We start from the raw sequence: 26,374 nt of genomic DNA, 5'->3' as shown, positions 1-26,374 counted from the left end.
ATTACGTATATTCCTTACATTGAGACACAAAGCCTTCAGGCTTGTTTTTACAACTCTCTTATCCCTTGTACGATTATGTTGAAAAGTGGCCCTTTTTGATTTTTGCCCTGGATTTGTCTGCCTGCCACTTTTACTTTTCACCTTGCTACCTGTTGCTTCTACCCTCATTTTACACCCCTCTGTCTCTCTGCTCCAGCTCCCATCCCCCTGCCACATTTGTAAGGAGATGCAGCTGGGCAAACCTCCACAGATGTAGTTCAGTTTAGTTTAGAGATACAGCTTGGAAACAGGTCCTTCAGCCCTCCGTCCACACTGACCACGCTCACCCATACACTAGTTCTATCCGTTATACTAGGGACAATTTATAGAAGCCAATTAACCTGCAAACTTGCACATCTTTGGAATGGGAGGGGAAACTGGAGCACCCGGAGAAAACCCATGGGGTCACAGGGAGAATGTGCAAACTCCGCACAGTTCCTATATCTGAGTGATCCAGTTTTTAGGTAAATAGTTTTAAAATGAAAAATCAAATGAAAACTCTCTGCCATTGTTCAGAAGGGCGAGATCCCGGAGGAATCCCATGCTCACACCGTTTGAAACTAGGCAGAAACATTGTCATAGAATGGCACCTTTTATCCCCTTCCCAACCCTTTCTCCTGGCCTAATTCAAAGTGATTAAACCTCCATTACACATTTCCAAAGGGAGTCACAGTTCCTGTTTGCTATATAAAGATTTGAATATTTCTTGTTATGTTTCCTTGCTTATAATTTTCTGGTTATAGATGATGAATGAAAAGATTTTCAGAAATTGAAAAGATAATTTGTTTTTCTTCCAAATGTGTTATGTTGTAAGCTGTATTTCGTTCCAGCTTATTGCTCCACGGAATTTGCAGTAAATGCATAAAATGCTATTTTTTTTCCTTTACTTCAAATTGGTACTTGTTTACCAACTGTTGACTACTTCATTAATTCTTTTGTGGTTTTTCTTCATGGTTTTTAAATATTTATTGTATATTTGGCAGAGTTCAGTTGTGGTTTAATTGCTGGTTTACAAGTGGGGATGCGAATCTTCTAGTTCAGGTGTAGCGAAGTCTGTGATTTTACACATATATTCTGTATACATAATTTTCCTTCTTTGAGAATTTTTTTTTTGTTGTTTAATTTAATTCCCTCATTTTCAAATATCTTCAATGAACCAGCCTCCACAACTTTTCAGTATAGTAAATGCCAGAGACTTACTACCATCTGCAAGAAATTCTTGAGCAAATCATTTTAAAATAACCAACCCCTTATCTTATAACTCTATCATCTTGTTTGAGCTTTTCCCACCAGATGAAACGTCTGTTGTGCACTCTTAATATCTAATGCTTCAATAAGATGACCCCTCATTTTTTTTAAACTCCTGAAATTCAGTCCAATTCTTTTAGCTACATGAGAGGCCAACTCTCTCATCCCAGGAATTATCCTGGATCTCTTTTGTACTACTCTAAATATTTCCTCAAATAAGGTGACTTAAACTGCCCAGGTGCGGCCTCACTAACCCCCCCCCCCCCCCCCCCCCTGCAATTGCGACAATAGTTCTCTATTTCTAGACACTAGTCATCTTGCAATAAAGTCAACGTGCCATTTGGCTTCATGCGTGCTTCTTCTGCTTGATCACAATGAATGGCGGTGCTGGTTCGAAGGGCCGAATGGCCTCCTTCTGCACCTATTTTCTATGTTTCTAAATTATATGGAATATTGGGCTTTTTCTTGAGGGGTCAGAAGCATCTCTGCTTCTATTAATCCTGCAAAGATCCTGTCTTGGATGATTTTATCTCACTGAAGACATGATTCTGAATTATTTCACCCTGATGGAAAAACACTTCAATTATGCCCGAAAACAATTTAAACTCAGGGTACTGCAATTTAATGCAGAATCCACCAGAATTCTGAAATGCACGAAAGAACTGAGATCTGAGACCAAAGTATAGTTTCTACTGGATTAGGGGTGAAATGAACCACTATGTTTCATCATTACTTCTAAAGAGTAAAGAATCCTTGGTCATAGAGTCACAGCATGAAAACAGGCCCTTCAACCCAAATCATCCATGCCAACCAAGATGCCCTATCTAAGGTTGTCCCATTTGCTTGTGTTTGACCAATATCGCTCTAAACCTTTCCTATCCATGCACCTGTCCAAGGGTATTTTAAATGCTCTCATTGTACTGATCTCAACTACCTCCTCTGGCACCTTTCCATATACCCACCATCCCATCCACCAAGTGATGTGGCTGTTAGGTTCCTATTAAATCTATCCCCTCTCACCTTAAATCTATGCCTTCTAGTTCTTACTTCCTCACCCTAAGGAAAAGGCCTATGCCTTCAGCCTATCCATTCCCATCATGATTTTATATACCCTCAGTTTCCTGTGCCCCAAGAGATCAAGTCCTACTGTCCAGCCTCATCCTGTAGCTCAGGCCCTCAAGTCCTGGCAACGTCCTCGTAAATTATCTCTGCACTCTTTACAGCTTAATGGCATCCATGCTACAACAGGGTGACCAAAAGTGAACACTATATTCCAAATGCCACCACACCATCTTGTGCAACTGTAACTTAGTATTCCAACTTCTATAATCAATACCCTGATTGATAAAGGCCAATGTTTCAAAAGCATTCTCTATCACCCTACACACATGTGAACCCAATATCAGGGAACTATGTGCCTGTATTCCTAGATTCTTCTGCACTACAACATTCCCGCAAGGCCCTACCATTCACTGTGAAGATCCTGCCCTGGTTTGTTATATTTTTCACTTATCTGTGATAAACTCCATTAGCCTTCCCTCAGATCACTTGCCCAGCTGATCAAGAGACTGCTGTAATTTTTGATAATCATCTTCCCTGTCTACGATACCACCCACTTTAGTGTCATCTGCAAAATTGCTAATCATGCCTTGTATATTCTCATCCAAATCGATGATATAAACCACAAACAGCGATAGGTGCAGCACCGATCCCTGAGTCACACGACTAGTCATTGGCCTCCAGTCCGAAAAACATCCTTCCACAACCACCCTCTGCTTCCTTCCATGAAGCCAATTTTGTATCCAGTTAGTGGATATCCATTCTTTCAAATGTGTAGAAAAATAAAGATTATTTTTTTTGATGGGTTTTTATAAATGACTGTCACAATACACAATTTTAGAATGGCTGAAATCCCCCCCCTCCCCCCCGCCTCCCTCCTACCAGCCTCCCTCCCTCCCCTCCCCCTCCCCCCCTCTTACCCATCCCCCTTCCTCCTCCCCCCCTACCCCCTCCCCCCCTCCCACCTCCCCCTCTTCCCTCCCCTCCCCTGTCCCCCTCCTTCCCCATCCCCCCGTTCCCCTCCCCCTCACTCCATCCCCCTGAACCCCCCTTTTTCTCCTTCCTCTCCCCTCCCTCCCTCCAACCCCCTCCCTCCCCCCTCCCTCCCTCCCTAGGAGATAGATTTAAATTAAAATGTGAATAACTTAAAAAATATAACACCGATTTCAATGAAACTTCTTCCATTAGCACCAAAGGGACGACTGTGAGCAAGGTGGGCCTAAAACCCACTATCGCACTATCATATACCGTTTTGGCTGTAGTTCAGGAACAAACAAACAAACAAACAAACAAACAAACAAACAAACGACCGAGAGTTTTAGTATATAGATTGTTGGCAAAGTATTTAACCATCAGATAAACATTGCTGAAAGTGATTCTATCTAAAGAATATCCAGTGCACACTTTTTTCAGTAGTGGATTTTTGCAAAGTAATCAGTAGGAAATACCTTTACAGTTTTTAACTTTTCCTGGAAATACCGAATTAAGTTACAAGTGTCCCTCGTGTTTCCCAAATTGAGGAACCAACTAGCCAAGAAAGAACAGAACTTGCAGCTGGCACTTATGGCCAGGTAGCATATCATTTTTTCTAAACCTTTGAATATCTCTCATCATTTTATTTAAATTTATATTATTTTTGCAATTTTGGTATTAAAGAAAAATTAATTAAGATTTCAAAAATACAAATATTAATTTAGGTTTTCATTTTAACTGTTGCTTTTTAGCTGCTGGGCAAATGTAGGACATAATAGCCGAGTACAGATTACTTCACTCCAAGTAAATGGTTGTATAAATCGTGGGATAATACAGCATGAGTTATTACATATTCTTGGTTTTCATCACGAGCAAAATAGAAATGACCGTGATGAATACGTGACCATCCTACTTGATAATGTTATCAACGGTAAGCATGCTTAAAATTTATATTTACAACTGATTTTTAACGTTCATAAAAGAGATATGGCCAATTAGTGATGAAAAAGAAATCTTTGAGATCATCAATAAATGGACTAGTTGAAATAAATAGATTCAGGAAAATTTAGCTAGGATTGGATTAGAGAATGTAAGAGATTATGCTTTGATCTTTACTTTACCTGGAGGAATAAGGAACATGAGTCCTCACATCACTAACTTAGTTATTGAAGTGATGACTACTTACTTATTGGGGAAAAGATCATTCCCCTGAGCTAATGTGTCCAGAAGTTCTAATTTTTGCAATTCAATCTCTGAAACCAGTGCCATCTTTTCTGCTGTGTCAATCTTGGCTCCAATCAGAAGGTAAACAGTAGACTACGACACATTTACAAGTGTATATTGTACTGTTTAACTAATTTATTCATGGATCATAAGTATATTCTCATCATTCCTAATAGTTCCTTTAACAGCCAGACTTAGTTTAATCAATTTATAGACAATAGACAATAGACAATAGGTGCAGGAGTAGGCCATTCAGCCCTTCGAGCCAGCACCGCCATTCAATGCGATCATGGCTGATCACTCTCAATCAGTACCCCGTTCCTGCCTTCTCCCCATACCCCCTCACTCCGCTATCCTTAAGAGCTCTATCCAGCTCTCTCTTGAAAGCATCCAACGAACTGGCCTCCACTGCCCTCTGAGGCAGAGAATTCCACACCTTCACCACTCTCTGACTGAAAAAGTTCTTCCTCATCTCCGTTCTAAATGGCCTACCCCTTATTCTCAAACTGTGGCCCCTTGTTCTGGACTCCCCCAACATTGGGAACATGTTATCTGCCTCTAATGTGTCCAATCCCCTAATTATCTTATATGTTTCAATAAGATCCCCCCTCATCCTTCTAAATTCCAGTGTATACAAGCCCAATCGCTCCAGCCTTTCAACATACGACAGTCCCGCCATTCCGGGAATTAACCTAGTGAACCTACGCTGCACGCCCTCCATAGCAAGAACATCCTTCCTCAAATTTGGAGACCAAAACTGCACACAGTACTCCAGGTGCGGTCTCACCAGGGCCCGGTACAACTGTAGAAGGACCTCTTTGCTCCTATACTCAACCCCTCTTGTTACGAAGGCCAACATTCCATTGGCTTTCTTCACTGCCTGCTGAACCTGCATGCTTCCTTTCATTGACTGATGCACTAGGACACCCAGATCTCGTTGAACTCCCCCTCCTCCTAACTTGACACCATTCAGATAATAATCTGCCTTTCTATTCTTACTTCCAAAGTGAATAACCTCACACTTATCTACATTAAACTGCATCTGCCATGTATCCGCCCACTCACACAACCTGTCCAAGTCACCCTGCAGCCTTATTGCATCTTCCTCACAATTCACACTACCCCCCAACTTAGTATCATCTGCAAATTTGCTAATGGTACTTTTAATCCCTTCGTCTAAGTCATTAATGTATATCGTAAATAGCTGGGGTCCCAGCACCGAACCTTGCGGTACCCCACTGGTCACTGCCTGCCATTCCGAAAGGGACCCATTTATCCCCACTCTTTGCTTTCTGTCTGTCAACCAATTTTCTATCCATGTCAGTACCCTACCCCCAATACCATGTGCCCTAATTTTGCCCACTAATCTCCTATGTGGGACCTTGTCGAAGGCTTTCTGAAAGTCGAGGTACACCACATCCACTGACTCTCCCTTGTCAATTTTCCTAGTTACATCCTCAAAAAATTCCAGTAGATTTGTCAAGCATGATTTCCCCTTCGTAAATCCATGCTGACTCGGAATGATCCCGTTACTGCTATCCAAATGCTCAGCAATTTCGTCTTTTATAATTGACTCCAGCATCTTCCCCACCACTGATGTCAGACTAACTGGTCTATAATTACCCGTTTTCTCTCTCCCTCCTTTCTTAAAAAGTGGGATAACATTTGCTATCCTCCAATCCACAGGAACTGATCCTGAATCTATAGAACATTGAAAAATGATCTCCAATGCTTCCACTATTTCTAGAGCCACCTCCTTAAGTACTCTGGGATGCAGACCATCAGGCCCTGGGGATTTATCAGCCTTCAGTCCCATCAGTCTACCCAAAACCATTTCCTGCCTAATGTGGATTTCCTTCAGTTCCTCCATCACCCTAGGTTCTCCGGCCCCTAGAACATTTGGGAGATTGTGTGTATCTTCCTCAGTGAAGACAGATCCAAAGTAACGGTTTAACTCGTCTGCCATTTCTTTGTTCCCCATAATAAATTCCCCTGCTTCTGTCTTCAAGGGACCCACATTTGACTTGACTATTTTTTTCCTCTTCACGTACCTAAAAAAACTTTTGCTATCCTCCTTTATATTATTGGCTAGTTTACCCTCGTACCTCATCTTTTCTCCCCGTATTGCCTTTTTAGTTAACTTTTGTTGCTCTTTAAAAGAGTCCCAATCCTCTGTCTTCCCACTCTTCTTTGCTATGTTATACTTCCTCTCCTTAATTTTTATGCTGTCCCTGACTTCCCTCGTCAGCCACAGGTGTCTCTTACTCCCCTTAGAGTCTTTCCACCTCTTTGGAATAAATTGATCCTGCAACCTCTGCATTATTCCCAGGAATACCTGCCATTGCTGTTCTACCGTCTTCCCTGCTAGGGCCTCCTTCCAATCAATTTTGGCCAGCTCCCGCCTCATGCCTCTGTAATCCCCTTTGCTATACTGTAATACCGACACTTCCGATTTTCCCTTCTGCCTTTCCATTTGCAGAGTAAAACTTATCATGTTGTGATCACTGCCTCCTAATGGCTCTTTTACCTCTAGTCCCCTTATCAGATCAGGATCATTACACAACACTAAATCCAGAATTGCCTTCTCCCTGGTAGGCTCCAGTACAAGCTGTTCTAAGAATCCATCTCGAAGGCACTCTACAAACTCTCTTTCCTGGGGTCCATTTCCAACCTGATTTTCCCAGTCTACCTGCATGTTGAAATCTCCCATAACCACAGTAGCATCACATTTTTGACACGCCAATTTTATCTCCTGATTCAACTTGCACCCTATGTCGAGGCTACTGTTTGGGGGCCTATAGATAACTCCCATTAGGGTCTTTTTACCCTTACAATTTCTCATTTCTATCCATACTGATTCAACATCTCCTGATTCTATGTCACCCCTTGCAAGGGAATGAATATCATTCCTTACCATCAGAGCAACCCCACCCCCTCTGCCCACCTGTCTGTCTTTTCTATACGTTGTGTACCCCTGGATATTCAGTTCCCAGCCCTGGTCCTCTTGTAACCATGTCTCAGTGATCCCTACAACATCATACTTGCCCATGACTAACTGAGCCTCAAGCTCATCCACTTTATTTTTTATACTACGCGCATTTAAGTACAACACTTTAACTTCTGTATTTACCTCCTCTCTCACATCGTTCACAATTGGCCCTGCCCTTAATTTCTTTTCCGCTCTAGAACTTCCCATAGATATGAATATAGAAAATGGATTTCACCCTTTTTTTACTAAACTAAACATTGGCTGCATCTAGGATAATATCCCATTGGATCCACACAGAAACTGGTAAAATCACACAAACTATATTAATAGCAAATACAGTAGCGATTTTCATTTAGAATCATATACCCAAAAGTAATCGATGTTGTTCCCTTCACAAGCTGCTGGAAAAGCCGACGACTTTTGTGACATTGCTACATTGATCACTGGAAAGAGGATCTGATCTTAAAGGGAGCTGACTTCCCAGCATAAATGTAATTTCTGCTGAGGTCAGCCCTTGTAGGAATGTCAGTGTCGGTCACGTCTCTATGTTTGGGACATAAATGTCTGCATACAATTGTACAAAAATTCTAAGTTTTTTGACAATTATGTTAGGAATGTCAGTAGTAACAGATAGGACAACTACTCAGGAAAATCTGGGGCGAGGCATTGCCATTGCTGAATGGCCACATTATAACAATTTAAAAGCTGCTTATTTCGGAGTATTGTGATAGATACTTCAATATATGACACATCAGTTCAGGAAAACAAATCTTTTCTGGGGCGGCACAGTGTTGCAGCTGGTAGAGATGCTGCATCAAAGCGCCACATACCAGAGTTTGATCCTAGCCTCAGATGCTGTCTGTGGAGCTTTCCCTGGGACCATCCATGTATGTTTCCCCTGGGTGCTCCGGGTTCCTCCCACACCCCAAAGATGTGGGTTTGCAGGTTAATTAGCCACTGCATATTGTCCCTTCTATGTAGGGATTGGATGAGAAAGTGGGATAATAGAAATAGTGTGAATGGGCGATGGATGGTCAGCGTGGACTCATTGGTCCAAAGGGCCTGTTTCCATGCTGTGTCTACATCTACGTCATCATCAGTTATAATTGGGAATGATTTATTTTACCTGCACTTTCTCTGTGGCTGTAATTCTGCACTCTATGTATTTGTTTACATCATCTGGATTCTGTCCATGCTTGATATTTCTCATCTATGGTATGATTTGACTGGATAACACACAAAACATTTTGACAGTAGGTCTGTACATGTGACAATAATAAACCAATCCTAACCACTACATACCAAAGATACTAGAGGAGCAAGATAGACCACTCAACTCTAAAAACCGTAGTAGGCCATGTGTCTGAAAATGTGGACCAACAGCCAAAACGGTAAACCATAGCACCACAATTTTTGCGCCACCTTAATCACTACTCTCCTGCCGACTGTTCAAAACAAATTTTATTCCAATTGGTCATATATTTTTTAAGTCAGAGAGATTTTAAATCTTAAACCTTTCATTTCTAAACACATTTTTCAAAGTGCTGAGGGTGCTACACCAATACAGGAGAGGCTCTAGATCCAGGGCTCACTCGCACACTCTCTCCCCTTCCCTGCCCCCCCTCGACGAGGAATGGTCCCAACGGGGTCTAGTATATATATGTGCCGAGTGTTTTTTAGAGCAACACAAGGGAAACTGCACAAAAGAGGGGCTGGGGAGGAAGGATGGGAGGAAAATGGGCAGAAACAGTTAGAAAGAATAAAATCAGAAAAAAATAAGCAGGGGAAAACATTTAAAAAGAAAAATAATTTTAAAAATGTGAATTGATAGATGCGATATATTCTGCATTTTAATGGTATCATCACACATACTGTTCCCCCACAATATTGATTATACTGCGAGTCATAGCGATCGGCGGGTTTTGCTTACTAAAATGGCAGACGTTCCGCTCCGTTGTGTACTACACTTCGGTATATGCTATTTCGACGGAGTGGTCCATCTTGCTCCGCTCTATTATCTTTGCTGCATACTGACTACCCAGGTATGCTGACTTTCTACCTATACTTACAAATAAAGAGTAAGTCAGAACATGAATGGGGAGGTTCCATATTCCCGTCCGATTGTTTCTCACATTTGTCAGATCATGAACAAGTAGATCAACTGGACATTTTTTTTAGTTTAGAGATATAACTTGGAAACAGGCCCTTCGGCCCATCGAGTCTGTGCTGACCAACAATCATCCATACATTAGTTCTATTCTACACTCTAATGACAATTTACAAAAGCCAATTAATCTACAAACCTGCACGTCTTTGTAATGTGGGCCGAAACCGGAGCACCCAGAGGAAACTCACGCAGACACAGGGAGAACTTACAAACTCCCTACAGATTTAGTCATCGCTTAGTCATGGTTGAACCTTGGTCTCTGGCACTGTTTGCCATTGTGCCGCTTTACATTCAATTGAAAACAATATCCATGGATCAACAAATCATCCTTCTGTATACTATTTGTGCCTGTCTTTCCAATGGCTTTGCAACCCCCAATATTTCCACACATTGGTCTCATAGTGATGATTGGTGTACGCTTAGAGCAAAGAAAACTCCATGAGGAGCAGTTTCAAGAAGCTCAGAGCTTCAGTAAGTGTGCCACAACTCCTAACATACTTAAACATCGCTTTTGAGGGATGTGTTGTGTTGCAATCTCAGTTCTCATAGCAGAGGTTGCGGTATGATCCTCATAATGAAAAGCTCCAAACTATTTTCATGCCCTAGTATCTGAACTGGGAGCCGTGAATATCAGATCAAGGGGATGTGGTGCATGACGTTAAGGTGTGACTGCAGTGATTCACTTGTTGACCAATGAGATGTGTTCACTGATCTCATGGGTAATTCTCTACCATTGCCAATTGGGTCACCAAGCCCTGCTTTGCCTACCTGCTTATTTCCTCCCACTGATATTAATTTTGATTCTGCATGATTTTCTGTACTATGAGGCATGTCCGATTTCTCTTTTAGTCTCCACTACTACTGTTGGAATATACAACATAATATCTGTAAGATATTACGGTAATAACAAATAGACAGCAACAAAGACAGGTTTTCAGACAAGCAGTTGTCAGTGTGTGTCTTTTTTTTACAAAAGTACACTACGCATACTCACACACATATTTACAAGACTGATTAGATATTGAATATATCACAGGGCACAAATCACAACACCCACACATACCAACAGCTGCACCTATCTAGGGACAGCTACTCCAGAAATTGCTCCCCATTACTATGCTCAGTCGAATCTAAAATCATTGCATGAAGTATGTGCACCAGTAATTATGCAGGTGCAGTTTCATGCACATTCCTGTCTATCACTTACTTTCCAACACAATTATGATTTTAATAATAATAATAATAATGCATTACATTTATATAGCGCTTTTCATACACTCAAAGATGCTTTACAGGGATTTAAAGGACATGGGGAAGTGAATAAATAGATAAATAAGTAAACGAACAGAGAAAGGAGACAGAAGGTGAGGTGACCTTCAGTGGTTGAAGGCAGTACTGAACAGGTGAGACTTCAGTGATGTTTTGAATGTGGTGAGTGAGGAGGAGTCTCTGACGATTTGGGGTAGTGAGTTCCATAGGGTGGGAGCAGCGATGGAGAAGGCCCTGTCCCCCCAGGATCTGAGTTTGGTCCGGATGGGGGGGGATAGGAGATTGGCAGCAGCAGAGCGGAGGGTGCAGGTGGGAGTGTGCCTGTGGAGGAGGTCAGTCAGGTAGGATGGGGCCAGGTTATGGAGGGCTTTGTAGGTCATGAGGAGGATTTTGTACTGGATTCTCTGGGGGATGGGGAGCCAGTGGAGTTTGTAAAGGACGGGGGTGATATGGTCACGGATCGGGGTGTGGGTGAGTAGACGGGCAGCGGAGTTTTGAATGTATTGAAGTTTACTGATGATTTTTGAGGGTGCGCCATAGAGGAGGCTGCTGCAGTAGTCCAGACGGGAGGTGATGAAGGCGTGGATGAGGGTTTCTGCAGCTGTGGAGGAGAGGGATGGACGGAGACGGGCAATGTTTTTGAGGTGGAAGAAGGCTGTCTTTGTGATGTGTTTGTCGAAGGAGAGGGTTTGATCAAAGATGATTCCAAGATTCTTTTCTGCCTTACAGTGGAGGGCACTAGGAGACTATGGATAACTAATGGTCTGATCAGAATGAGAAAACTATTGTTATTAGTAAATATGAAATATTGGAAACATAAATAGCCATAGTAACTGGGAAATTTCCTGGGCTTCATATGATAGGAGCAGAATTAGGCATCAAGTCTACTCCGCCATTCAATCATAGCTGATCTATCTCTCCCTCGTAACCCCATTCCCCTGCCTTCTCCCCATAATCTCTGACATCTGTACTTATCAAGAATCTATATATCTCTGCCTTAAAAATATCCACTGACTTGGCCTCCATCTTATTCCATCTGCCACTTTGTTGCCCACTCTCCCAACCTGTCCAAGTCCTTCTGCAGAGTCCCTGCTTTCTCCACACTACCTGCCCCTCCACCTATTTTCGTATCATCCGCAAACTTGGCCACAAAGCCTTCAATCCCCTCATCCAAATCATTAATATACAACGTGAATAACAAGCGGCCCCAGCACCGACCCCTGCGGAACTCCACTAGTCACTGGCAGTCAACTGGAAAAAGCCCCTTTTATTGCCATTCTTTGCCTTCTGCTATTCAACCTGCTATCCATGCTTGTATCTGCCCTTTGACACCATGGGCTCTCATCTTCCTTATCAAAGGCTTTCTGAAAAACTAGGTAAACAACATCCACTGACTCTCCTTTGTCTGTCCTGCTGTGAGTTACACTGGGATTTTAAAGGAGGCAATTTGCATAATTTCCATGTTTCCAAATATTCCCTCTTGAATTTGAAGGTTGCAGATGAAACTCCATAAAAGGGGAGACAAAAGGGAATTATAGATGTGTTAATTTTGCATTAATAGAAACGGAGGAATGTACGAATCTCATTAAGGCCCTGAAAATGGACACTTAGAAAATAAAAAAGTAGTTATACTGAAATTAAGTATTGCAAATACAAAAGTGGACAAATTAGCTCAATTTTGGAGATAATATGAGAACAAGTGCCATTGAAAACAAGGCAACAGAACTGCGAATTCAAGAAATCCTGTAAAAATATTAAATCAATTTGAAGAAATGGGGAGAAACTATGGTTATACTTGCACAAATAAGGTAGTTGTGATAATTTAGGCAAATCAACTTGATGTATTGGTCCATTTCATTCTATTCCAACCTCTACCTTAAAGAAAGATTACTGAACATGAAGAAGAAAAGATTCAAAATGTGCCCAAGACTCCGTGAAGACATGCAGCACTTTCACTGATTCCTGGGAATACCTGGCCCTTGGCCATTCAAAGCAAAGATACTAGAGGAACAAGATAGACCACTCGACCCTAAAAACCGTAGTATGTCATGACGCCATTTTAGTAGGCAGAAACTTGCAGAAACATTTTAAAAGAAAAATAACAAAAATCTGTGAATTGATAGATGAGATATATTCTGCATTTTAATGGTATCATCACACATAATGTTCCCCCAAAACACTGATTACACTGCGAGAGGCATAATGAATGGTGGGTTTTGCCTACTAAAATGGCTCCTTTCCTGTACGACACTTCAGTATAAGCGATTTCAACTGAGTGGTCCATCTTGTTCCTCTAGTATCTTTGATTCAAAGTAAAGAAGGAGCAATTGGGATGGTATTGAGAGCCTTGAGTTCAGAAGCACTGCATTAGTGGCGGAAGCAGTACATCATCATACAAACTTCTCACTGGCCTGTCGGACACCTCTTGCCCCATCCGAAGCTCCACTCATATTAACAAGAAAGCACAGCAATATCTACTTATTGGGCCTAAGGAAATTCTTTATGTCATAGAGTCATACAGTGTGGAAACAGGCCCTTAGGCCTAACGCCCACACCAACCGACATGTCCCATTTACACCAGTCCCTCTAAACCTGCACTATCCATGTACCTGTCTAATTGCTTCTTAAATGTTACGGAAGTCCCTGACTCAACTACCTCCTACCACAGCTTGTTCCATAAACCTACCACCCTTTGTGTTAAAAAGTTACTTCTCAGATTCCGATAAAATCTTTCACCTTAAACCTATGTCCTCTGGTTCTCTATTCCCCAACTCTGGGCAAGAGACTCTGTGTGTCTACCCAATCTATTCCTCTCATGATTTTATACACTTCTATAAGATCACCCTTCATCCTCCTGTGCTCTAGGGAATCTCACCAACTTCTACAGATGCGCCATAGAAAGCATTTTATTGGGATGCATCACAGCATGGTTTGGGAACAGCTCCATCCAAGACAGCAAGAAATTACAGAGAATTGTGGATGCAGCCCAGACCATCACACAAAGCAATCTCCATTCCATTGTCTCCATTTACACATCACGCTGCCTCAGCAAGGCCACCAGCATAATCAAAGACGAGTCGCACCCTGGCTACTCCTGCTTTTCCCTTTTCCCATCGGGCAAAAGTCTAGAAGTGTGAAAATGCATACCACCAGATTCAAGGGCAGTTTCTTCCCAGCTGTTGTCAGGCAACTGAACCATCCTACCAACAACTAGAGAGCAGTCCTGAACTACTATCGACCTCATTGGAGACCCTCGGACTATCTTTGATTGGACTTTACTGGCTTTATCTTGTCAGAGTATTGAGTAGAAAAGTTTGGAAGGTCATGTTATTCACGTTATTCCCTTTATCATGAATCGGTACACATGGCTCAATTATAATCATGTGTTGTTTTTCCTCTGACTGGTTAGCACACAAGAGCTTTTCACTGTACCTTGGTCCATATGACAATAAACTAAACTAATATTCTCCCAGCCTGCTCAAGATCTCCTTATAGCTCAGACCCATGAGTTCTGGCAAAATCCATGTAAATCTTCTCTGCAGTCTTTCCAACTTAACATTTTCCTATAACATGCTGCCCCGAAACTGAACACAACACTCCAAATGCGACCTCACCAATGTCTTATATAAATGCAACATGACCTCCCAACCTCCATACTCAATACTCTGACTAATGAAGGCCAATGTGCCAAAAGCTTTTTTGACCACCCCATCTACCTGTGACGCCACCTTTAAGGAACTATGCACCTACACTCCATGATTCCTCTGCTCTACAACACTTCCCAGAAACAGTGGCAGCATGAACTGTGAGGATGCTGAGTGAGTTGGACAGGTTGTGTGAGTGGGCAGATGCATGGCAGATGCAGTTTAATGTGGATAAATGTGAGGTTATCCACTTTGGTGGCAAGAACAGGGAGGCAGATTATTATCTGGATGGTGTCAAGTTAGGAAAAAGGGAAGTACAACGAGATCTGGGTGTCCTCGTTCATCAGTCACTGAAAGTAAGCATGTAGGTACAGCAGGCAGTGAAGAAAGCTAATGGCATGTTGGCCTTCATAACAAGAGGAGCAAAGAGGTCCTTCTGCAGTTGTACAGAGCCCTAGTGAGGCCACACCTGGGGTATTGTGTGCAGTTTTGGTCTCCAAATTTGAGGGACATTCTTGCTATTGAGGGAGTGCAGCGTAGGTTCATGAGGTTAATTCCTGGAATTGCGGGACTATCGTATGTTGAAAGACTGGAGCAACTGGGCTTGTATACACTGGAATTTAGAAATATGAGAGGGGATCTTATTGAAACATATAAGATTATTAAGGGACTGAACATGCTAGAGGCAGGAAACATGTCCCTGATGTTGGGGGAGTCCAGAACCAGGGGCCACAGTTTTAACAGAGAGTTGTGAATCTGGAATTCTCTGCCTCAGAAGGCAGTGGAGGCCAATTCTCTGGATGCTTTCAAGAGAGAGTTAGATAGAGTTCTTAAAGATAGCGGAGTCAAGGGATATGGGGAGAAGGCAGGAACGGGTTACTGATTGTGGATGATCAGCCATGATCACAGTGAATGGCAGTGCTGGTTCGAAGGGCCGAATGGTCTACTCCTGCACCTATTGTCTATTGTCTAACCCATTCACTGTGTAGGTCCTGCCCATGTTAGACTTTCCAAAATGCGACACCTCACATTTCTCTATTAAATTCCATCAACCATTCCTCAACCTGGCCAACTGATCAAGATCCTGCAGCATTTTTTGACAACCATCTTCACTATCTGCAATACCACGCACTTTTGTATCATGTGTAAACTTTCTAATTTTGCCATCTACATTCTAATCCAAATCATTGATATAATTGACAAACAGTAATGGGCACAGCACCAAACCCTGAGGTACATCACTAGTCACAGGCCTCCAGTTCGAGAAGCAACCTTTCACTATCACCCTCTGCTTCCTTCCATGAAGCAAATTTTCTTTCGATTCAGCTATCTCTCTTTGGACCCCATGCAATCTTACCTTCCAGAGTAGTCTACCATGTGGAACCTTGTTGAATGCTTTGCTAATATCCATATATACAACATCTACTGCTCTGCCCTCATCAACCTTTTTGGTCACATCTTCAAAAAACTAAACCAGATTCATGAGACACCACCTCCCACGTACAAAAACCTTGGTGACTATCCCTAATCAGCCCTCGTCCATCTAAATGCATATATATCTTATACCTCAGAATGCTCTCCAGTAATTTTCCGACTAGAGATGTTAAGCTCACTGACCTATAGTTTAGTTTAGAGATACAGCGCAGAAACAAGCCCTTCGGCCCACCGGGTCCGTGCTGACCAGCGATGCCCGCATATTAACACTATCCTACACCCATTAGGGACCATTTTTACATTTACCAAGCCAATTCACCTACAAACCTGTACGTCTTTGGAGTGTGGAAGGAAACCGAAGATCTCGGAGAAAACCCACGCAGGCCACTGGGAGAACGTGCAAACTCCATACAGACAGCACCCGTAGTCAGGATCGAACCCGGGTCGCCGGCGCTGCATTCGCTGTAAGGCAGTAACTCTACCACTGCACCACCATGCCACCCGTCCACAATAGAGGCATAACATTTGCCACCCTCGATCAATTTTCTCTCAAGTTTCCCACAGTATCCTCAAATATATCTGATCTGGCTCAGGAGATTTGTCCACCTTCATACCCGTTAGGACCTTCAGCACCTCTTCGTCCGTAAACTGACTACTCTCAAGACACTTCCATTGACCGCCACAAGTTCCTCAGTGCTCCTGTCTTTCTCCATGGTATAAACAGAGGAGAAATACTCACTGAGGACCTTGCCCATCTCCTGTAGCTCCACACAGAGTTGACCGCTTTGATTCCTCTCTCTCTGGTTACCCTTTTTCCCTTTATGTCGTCATAAAATCTCTTGGGGTTATCCTTCATGCTATCTAATTAAGCATTAAGGATATCTTAATATATCTCCTATCCGCTTTTTGTCACTTCTGATTTCGTTTTTTAGTTTGCTTCTTAGTTCCCGAAACTCCTCCAGTGATACACTTGATCCCAGCTGCCTGTACCTGTCCCTTGCCTCCTTCTTACTCTTGACCAAAGCCCAATTTCCTTCATCATCCAATGTCTCCACTGACTCTTATAATTTTCTACAGACACGCTGTAGAAAGGATCGTATTGGGGTGCATCACAGCTTGGCTTGGCACCTGCTCTGCACAGGACTGCAAAAGATTGCAGCGAATTGTGGATGCGCCCCAGGACATCACACAAACCAGCCTCCCCCATTAACTCCATCTATACTCACGCTGCCTTGGGAAAACGGCCAACATAATTTAGGATGACCTACACCCTGCTCATTTCCTTTTCTCCCTCTTCCATTGGGCAGAAGATACAAAAGCTTGAAAGTACATATGGCCAGCATCTTCCCTGCTATTATTAGACTATGGAATGGACCTCTCATAAACTAAGGATTTAATCCCGATTTCCCATCCTACCTCGTTGTGGCCCTTGCACTTTTTTATTTTTTTGCACTTTCTCTGTAATTGCACTATTGGTTCATTTTCTCCTTACTACATGTTGAACTCATGTACAGTTTGTGTTGATTATACTAATGTATGGTATGATTTGACTGGATAACATGCAAAACAGAGTCTGAAGAAGGGTCTCGACCCGAAACGTCACCCATTCGTTCTCTCCCGAGATGCTGCTTGACCTGCTGAGTTACTCCAGCATTTTGTGAATCAAAACCTTCGATATGTACCAGCATCTGCAGTTATCTTCTTATATATGGTATGATTTGACTGGATAACATGCAAAACAATGTTTTCACTGTATCTTGTACACATGACAAATAAACCAATACCAGATACCTCTGAATCCATTTTGATCTAAAGGGACTAATGAAGAAAAAGGATTGGTCAGATTGATCTTCCTTCAAAAACATTGAATTTTTAGACCTTTTAATTTTGAACTGTTACTTACATGTCAATAATAGGGTTTTTTAAAGCATGTGCCCGAGATTGATTGCCCTTGCATTTTTTTGGTGTTTTCAGTGGCTACACAATTAAATTTTAAGATTACCTTATCTGAAACATTATTCTACAATTTGCCAATGTGATCTGATATGCTCCAATGAACTGTACTTTAACAACCCTTTTGACTCCAGTTTGCCTTGAGTCAACTTAATCCCTTTTAATGGGATACACCGTGACCTCAAGGCGGTCGTTGACTTGATGTAATACTTTGTAAAACCAAACGGAATGGCATCAAGGGGAAAACACTCCAATAATTGGAGCTATAACTTGCACAAAGGAAGCTGAATACAGTTGTCAGTGGTCAATCATTGAAATTCAACTTCAGCGTTATATATCTCATTTAATGGAAAGGAAAACAGCTCCAAAGTATAATGGACAAGCAATCATGCTGGATTGATAGCCACATTTAACATTACAATCAGTGAGTTAAACGGCTTGTCTGGAAATTAAGTATGTAAATCAATATATTAAATTGACAAGAGTAAAAAAGTTTATTTTAGGTATTTCTGTTTCATTTTACAGAAGCAAGATATAATTTTCGCAAAATCAACACCAATAACCTGGGAGCACCATACGATTATACTTCAGTCATGCATTATGGCAGGTAATTGATTAGGATGCTGAGGCATGATCAGGGAATGTTGATAACATCTGTAGCATTAATTCAATCTATGGACACTGCCTGATTACTCAGTACATCCTTCAATTTTGTTGTGTCGCTTTCCAACAACTCTTTTCTTCATTCCAGCAAGTTTCGTTCTCTTTTCCCTTCTTCATCTATTATCTAGACGGCTTTGAAAGCACTATAACCTGGATTATTTTGTTCTGCACCTTTCATTGCTAAATGTTTTGTTTTTTTGCACCCTTCCCTTCCTCTCTTTCACTTGAAACAAGCTGTTTCCTTACCAATTCTGATTGACCTGAAACATTTCTCCATTTCTCTTTCTGTGATGCTGCCTAAGATGAGAATTTACAACATTTTGTGATTTTATTTCAGAATTTTATCATCTATAGTTTTTCTTTATTTTCATTTAATATTAGTCAAAAATGAAAATTGGAAAAATGAATGGGATTGAAATTATGTTAAATTATGTACAGTTTTGGTCTCCTAATTTGAGGAAGGACATCCTTGTAATTGAGGCAGTGCAGCGTAGGTTCACGAGATTGATCCCTGAGATGGCGGGACTGTCATATGAGGAAAGATTGAAAAGACTGGGCTTGTATTCACTGGAGTTTAGAAGGATGAGAGGGGATCTTATGGAGACATAAAATTATAAAAGGACTGGACAAGCTAGATGCAGGAAAAATGTTCCCAATGTTGGGGGAGTCCAGAACCAGGGGCCACAGTCTTAGAATAAAGGGGAGGCCATTTAAAACTGAGGTGAGAAGGAACTTTTTCACCCAGAGAATTTGTGTAATTCTCTGCCACAGAGGGCAGTGGAGGCCAAATCACTGGATGAATTTCAGAGAGAGTTAGATACTCTGGGGGCTGGTGGAATCAAGGTATATGGGGAGAAGTTGGGCACAGGTTACTGATTGTGGATGATCAGCCATGATCACAATGAATGGCGGTGCTGGCTCGAAGGGCCAAATGGCCTCGTGCTGCACCTATTTTCTATGTTTCTAAATGCTCGGGAAATAACGACTTTTAGTTTAGTATATTAATGTCACATGTACCGAGTATAGTGAAAATCTTTTTGTTGCATGCTATCCAGTCAGCAAAAAGACTACACGTGATTACAATCAAGCCACCCACTAGCGTAAAGATACAGGATAAAAGTTGCAAGATAAAGTCCAGTAAAGTGTGATTAAAGATGGTTCAAAAATTTCCAATTTAAGTAGATGTGAGGTCAGGGCCATTCTCTATTTGATGAGAGGATGGTTCAGTTGCCTGACAACAGCTGGGAAGAAACTGTCCCGGAATCTGGAGGTATGTGTTTCCAAACTTCGGTGTCTCTTGCCTGATGGAAGAGGGGAAAGGAGGGAGTGACCAAGGTGAGACTGATCCTTGTTTATGCTGGGCGCCTTGCCTAGGCAGTGTGAAGTATAGATGGAACGGAGGTGGTTTTGCGTGATGGTCTGAACTACGTCCAAACTCTCTGCAATTTCTTGTGGTCTTGGATGGAGCTGTTCCCAAACCATGCTATGATGCATCCTGGTAAAATGCTTTCTACTTGCATCTGTAGAAGTTGGTGAGGGTTGCTGGAGACATGACAAACTTCCTAAAGGGCCTGTCCCAGTTACACGATTTTTAAGGCGACTGCCTGCGGCTGTCAAAGTCGTAGCAGATCGTCAAAATTTTCTTTTACCCTACGACAATGACCACGACAATGCTGAGTCAGGTCGATACAAGTTACTTTTTTTTGTGAAACTAGCACCTGGCTAAGAGATTACACCGTCTTTGGAAACATCGCAAAATTTTCACGCTTACCTGACCGTTAAATTATCGCCTCCAATCTACCTGTCAAATGTCCTGACGGTAAATAAATTGGTTAAACAAAACTATCTTCTGGTATCTTCAAATGCCTTTTCTTAATTTAATATTACGTGCTTCTAAATGCATCTGCGACAACCTAGCAAACCTGGGGACAGCATGCGACAGCGCCCGCAATAAGCTACGATACCTGGCGACAAGCCAGCTGTTGCCGAGAAATCTCTATCTGGAATTTTTTTACGCGGCGCGCCGAGATTCTCTACGATTCATTGAAGACTCCTCACGATCATGCCCGCGACACCCCGGCAAATGTTCGGCGACAGCACTAGTCGCCGGCAGCCACCTTAAAATCGCCTAAGTGGGACAGGCCCTTAAGTATTCTAAGGAAGTGGAGGCATTGGTGTGCTTATTGACCGTAGTTTTGATGTGGCTGGTTCAGGACAAATTGCTGGTGATATGTATTCCTAAGAACTTGAAGCTTTCGACCATCTCTATTTCAGCACCATCAATAATACTGGGTTAAATGTGTCGCTTCACTTCCTGAAGTTGAACACAATCTCTTTGGTCTTGCTGACATTGGGAAAGAGGTTGTTATATTGATTTGAATGTGTGTTTAGAAAGTAGTGATTGTGCTCATCCAAAATTCTCGAAACTCTTGCATGGTTCTCGCAATTGGAAGATAGCAAATGTAATCCCACGATTTAAGATAGGAGGGAGAGGGAAAACAGGAATTATAACTGGTTAGCCAGACATCACTAAAGAAATTCACTGGATTCTATGATTAAGAAAATAATAAAAGGATTATGCAGAATCAACGTGGGGTTTTGAAAAGGAAATCATGTTTGACAAATCTGTTATTTTTCTGAGATTATAATTTGCAAAATCGTTAAGGTGGGGAAGTAGATTTTTTATTCTTGGATTTTCAGAAGACCTTTAATTAAACTGCTACAGTGGAGATTACCAAATACAATTAAAGTGCATAGTATTGGAGGTATTATACTGGCATGGATCGAGGAATGATGAATAGATTGAAAATTGGGAATATTAATAAATGGGTTATTTTCAGACTGGTATCATGTGACCAGTAGGGATCGGTACTGGAATTCTCACAAACTACATCTACTGCTCATGAACAATATCAATGATTGGGGTCAGGGAAGTCTCCTCGTGATACCAAGCTTGGTGGTGGTGAAGGCTGTAAAAATCAGAAACTTCAGGCTGTGAATGGGCAAGGATTTTCCCTTTTTAATTTTCACATGGTCACATGATGAAGAGATGATCTGAATGGAGATCAGGACATCAAAGGTTGCTACAAGTTTAGTATACCAAATCAGTGGAAAGAAAAGAACATTATATAATACCCTAGATAGGCACAAAATGCTGGAGTAACTCAGCGGGTCAGGCAGCATCTCTGGAGGAAATGGATAGGTGATGTTTCAGATCAGTACCCTTCTTCAGCCATTATTATTATTATATAATTATTATTTGCATATATAATATAATTACATAATATATGATTATTACATTATTATTATTATGTAATACCCTTCCTGTTATCTCCCAGTGAATTACAGCCATTTAAATACTTGTGTAGAGACTATTGAAATGTAGAGAATGTTTCTAAATCATGTGTTTAGGGCAGGTGAACAAAGATGAATCTCTACCCCATGCATTCCAAAAGCTAATTTAGATATCTCTTTATTCACCATGATACCGTCCAATCCATATTTTTTCTAACATTCATTGCTTCTGCAGACATCACTGTACCATGCTTCTACTTTCTAATTCTACATAGTCATGCCTAACCAAATTAGTTTAAACCATTCCCGGTGCCGAAGAGGACAATGGTTTAGTTTAGAGATACAGCGTGGAAACAGGCCCTTTCGACCCACCGGGTCCGCGCCGACCAGCGATCCCTGCACATTAACACTATCCTATACCCACTAGGGACAATTTTTACATTTACCAAGCCAATTAACCTACATACCTGTATGTCTTTGGAGTGTGGGAGGAAGCCAAAGATCTCGTAGAAAACCCACGCAGGTCACGGGGAGAACGTACAAACTCCATACAGACAGTACCCGTAGTCAGGATCGAACCCGGGTCTCCGGCGCTGCATTCGCTGTAAGGCAGCAACACTACCGCTGTGCCACCGTGACGCCCTTTTTTAAAATATAGCCTTATTGTCCCATACATCGCTGTTTAAATGCAATCTGTGAACTGGTCCTTACTTTCCCAGACCTTGTACATTGTACAAGATGTTAGAGGCGCCGCATTTGAAATATTATGTTCAGCTTTGGTCACCCTGCTGGGAGAAGGGTGTTATTAAGCTGGAAAGAGTGCAGAGAAGATTTATGAGGATGTTGCCAGGAATTGAGGGGCTGAGCTCCAGGAAGAGGTGGGCAGGCTAGAAAATATTATTTGGACCACAGGAGCTTGAGGGGTGATCTTAAAGAGGTATATAAAATAAAGAGAGCAATAGATAGGGTGAAGGCACAGTGTCTTTTTCCCAGAGTAGGGGAATCAAGATCCATAGGACAAAGGTTTAAGGTGAAAGGAGAAAAATGTAATGGGAATCTAAGGGGTGACTTTTTCACACAGAGGTTGGTGGTACATGGAACAAACAGCCAGAGGAGGTAGTTGAGGCAGGTACTATAACAACATTTGAAAGACATTTGTACAGGTATGTGGATTGGAAAGGTTTAGGATATGGGACAAACTCAGGCAGGTGGGACTAGTGTAGATGGGGCGTCTTGATCGGCATGGATAAGATTGGACCAATGGACCCGTTTCCCTGCTGTATGACCATACAATTATTCCCAAAGTCCCAAAAATCTGAAGCCTCTTCTTCATTAAGTCTCTTAGCATATCCTTTCCCTCAGAGTGGATGTTTTGAGTTGTGGGAGAGTCTAGGACCAGACAGCGCAGACACAGAATAAAAGGACATACCTTTAGAATGGAGATGAGGCGGAATTTCTTTAGCTAGAGGGTGGTGAATCTGTGGAATTCATTACCACAGACAGCCGTACAAGCCAAGTCATTGGTTATTTTTAAAGACGAGATTGATAGATTCTTGATTAGTAGGGGGGCCAAAGATAACAGGGAGAAGACAGGAGAATGCGATTGAGGAGGAAAAATAGATCAGCTTTGATCAAACGATGGGCTGAATGGCCTAATTCTGATCTTATGTCTTATGATCATTGATTTCAACATGGCCTATCACTTCTGAATATTTTTTTTCTCCAGTAAGTTCACGGCTTTGTTTCTTACCTTGACCCTGAAAAGACTGCACGCATGTATCTCAAGTTAAAAGCAAAAAAATCTGTCCCTCTGACTTCTAAATTCCACCAAATTTGCAGTTGTCTTGCACTTTGCAGAACAGGTTTAGTTCCACACACCTTAAAGGTGGTTCTGTCACCCTCACCAGTGGTGGTGTCACCCTCACGATAAATGGAGTTTTGCATACTCTATTCATGGAGATCACTAGACTGCTTCTCTCTTCCATAACAATGTCAAGAAATAAGAGAAGGTAATTTAGCTCTTTAATTTTTCTCCATTCATCAATATTCTGTCTAATTTTCCAACTTATAGAGTTAATATCCCACATATCCCAAATAACGTTTAATGTACAAAAGTCCATCGATTTTTGTTTTGAATTACCACATCTCATTCGTAAACAAGTGAATTATTTATTCTGAGACTGTGATTCCTGTTTTTAGACTTAGCCAGTGGAAATATACTTCCTGCATCCAGTCTGTCGAGCCCTGTGAACATTTTGTAAATTTCAATGAGATCACCACTCTTTTTTCTAAACTCCAGAGAACACAAGCCTGGTCCACACAATCTTTCCTCATATGACAAAGGTGCCACCTCTGGAACCATCCTTGTGGATAGTTTATTTTATTTTATTTCATTTTACTTTATGGAAAATACATCTCTCTTTAGGAAGGAAATAAAATCAAAATGGTATATTGCCAAGGCCATATGTAATTGCAATTTGGCTTCCTTATTTCTTTATGCAGATTTTTGCAGAAAAATTGTCTTCATAACTATTTTTTGCATTTGCATGTTAGTTATGAATGACGTGTGCAAGTGTGCCAGGATTCCTATGAGCAGCAACACCATCCAATCTTTCACCCTTTAAAAAGACTCTGTTGTTCTGTTTTGTGTACCTAAGTGGAATACCTCATATTTTTCTGCATTATATTCCATCTTGCCTATTCCCTCAACTTGTCCCTATCTCATTGAAGCCTTTTACACCCTCCTCTTTTCTTACAGTCCAAGTTAGTTCTTCAGCATCAATCAACTTGGAAGCATGCCATTTGGTTACTTTAGTTAAATTACTGATATAGATTGTGAATGGATGGGTTCCAACTCTGATTTGGGGGAGAGAACTGGAAAAGAGTTGGGGCAGGACAAAGCCTGGTAAGTGACAGATGGAATTAAGTGAGGGGAGGTTGATTGGCATGTGAATGGACAAAGGCTAGAGGTGAAAAGGTGACAAAGGGTTGTCAGATTAGGAGAGAAGAGCAGTGAAATGTAAAGACAGATGGAAGGATATAGGTGGAGGACATGGCTACACACTTATAAGATCTTTGTAAACTTGGGATAATTCAAAATTCTTTTGGATCCTACTCATAAAATGTATCTATCAGATTGGTTCCATTGTTCTTATTCCCCAAGTGAGAAAGAAACTTATTTTAATGTAATTATCACTTCCAATGCCAACTGTGTCTACTGATGTAGTTGATGTAAATTAGATTAGAATTTTTAATTTCCTCAGCACTCAACCTAGTTGAAAATCATGTTGGCTGTTCCTCAAGCATATTTTGATGTTTAACAGTAAATCTGAATCATATACCAAAAAAAAAGCTAAAATAGTTGTCTTTCTATTTGCAGAACAGCTTTTTCTAACGATGGCGAGAGCAGCACCATTATTCCCAAACCAGATCCAGATGTAGTTATTGGACAACGTTTTGGAATGTCCAGTCTAGATATTCAAAAGGTTAACAAGCTGTATAAATGTAGTAAGTGCAAACTGTGTTTTTTGAGAAAAATTTATGAACATTGATAAACCTAGAGACTTTTTTGTACCTAACAATGAAATAAATTAAGTTTATCCCGCTGAATAGCAAATTAACATTCTACTATAAACTGATCATTGACCCTTGAATTTACATTCATTATTGCTGATCAAAATCAAGATGTGTACAAAATAGAGGTACTAATTATTTTACACATAGTTCCCTGTTAGTTGTCAAAATTATTATTGATGATAAACACTTTTAACATAATTTACTCAAGTGGAGAATAGGAGAGTTAAATATAAAATAAAATTGATACTGAACAACATAAGGAGATGTTAGGGCAAGTAACTAAACATTTTTCCGAATAGGTTTTAAGAACTATTTTAAAGCACAGAAGAACATAATAGAGGCAGAGGTCTTTTGGGCGAGAATTGTAGAGCATTTGGCTTTGACAGCTGAAGCTTCCGGAAGGGAAGCAATTTCATTCAATATTCTGTACCATTCCTGATGTTTATCAATGCTTTATCACAGAACACAAAAAGAAGTTTCTCAGATTATGACTAATTTGGCAGGGGGTTGGGATACAACATGGAGCTAGTAAAGGGGGTGAGGAGAAGGAAAATATAGAGGAAAAAACTGGTCAGATTGGGAGGCAGAACAAGAATGCCCCAGCACAATGGGGTATGGCAAGACTGAACGGCATTTATTTTAATGCAAGGAGTATTGGAAGCAAGGGGGATGAATTGAAGGTGTTACTGAACACATGGGAGTACGACATTGTTGCCATTACGGAAACATGGTTGAAGGAAGGGCAGGACTGGCAGCTCAATATTCCAGGATATAGAATCTTCAGGAGAGACAGAGAGCAGGGAAAAAGGGGAGGGGGTGTTGCAGTATTAATCAAATAATCTA

At 41.3% G+C, this 26,374-nt stretch overlaps 1 protein-coding gene across 1 annotated transcript in view; it reads left to right on the top strand.

Annotated features, from left to right (window-relative positions):
* The window catches only part of LOC144602058 (astacin-like metalloendopeptidase), a 131,967-nt gene that overhangs the window by 60,073 nt on the left and 45,520 nt on the right, over positions 1-26,374 (top strand). The window contains exons 8-10 of the mRNA XM_078414740.1: positions 4,071-4,249; positions 18,524-18,605; positions 25,335-25,462. Of these exons, the coding sequence (XP_078270866.1) occupies positions 4,071-4,249; positions 18,524-18,605; positions 25,335-25,462 (389 nt within the window). The remainder of the gene's footprint in view (positions 1-4,070; positions 4,250-18,523; positions 18,606-25,334; positions 25,463-26,374) is intronic.

The sequence above is a fragment of the Rhinoraja longicauda genome, chromosome 18, assembly GCF_053455715.1.
Source record: "Rhinoraja longicauda isolate Sanriku21f chromosome 18, sRhiLon1.1, whole genome shotgun sequence".
Taxonomy (NCBI): domain Eukaryota; kingdom Metazoa; phylum Chordata; class Chondrichthyes; order Rajiformes; family Arhynchobatidae; genus Rhinoraja; species Rhinoraja longicauda.
This window is presented reverse-complemented; position numbering and strand designations above follow the sequence as displayed.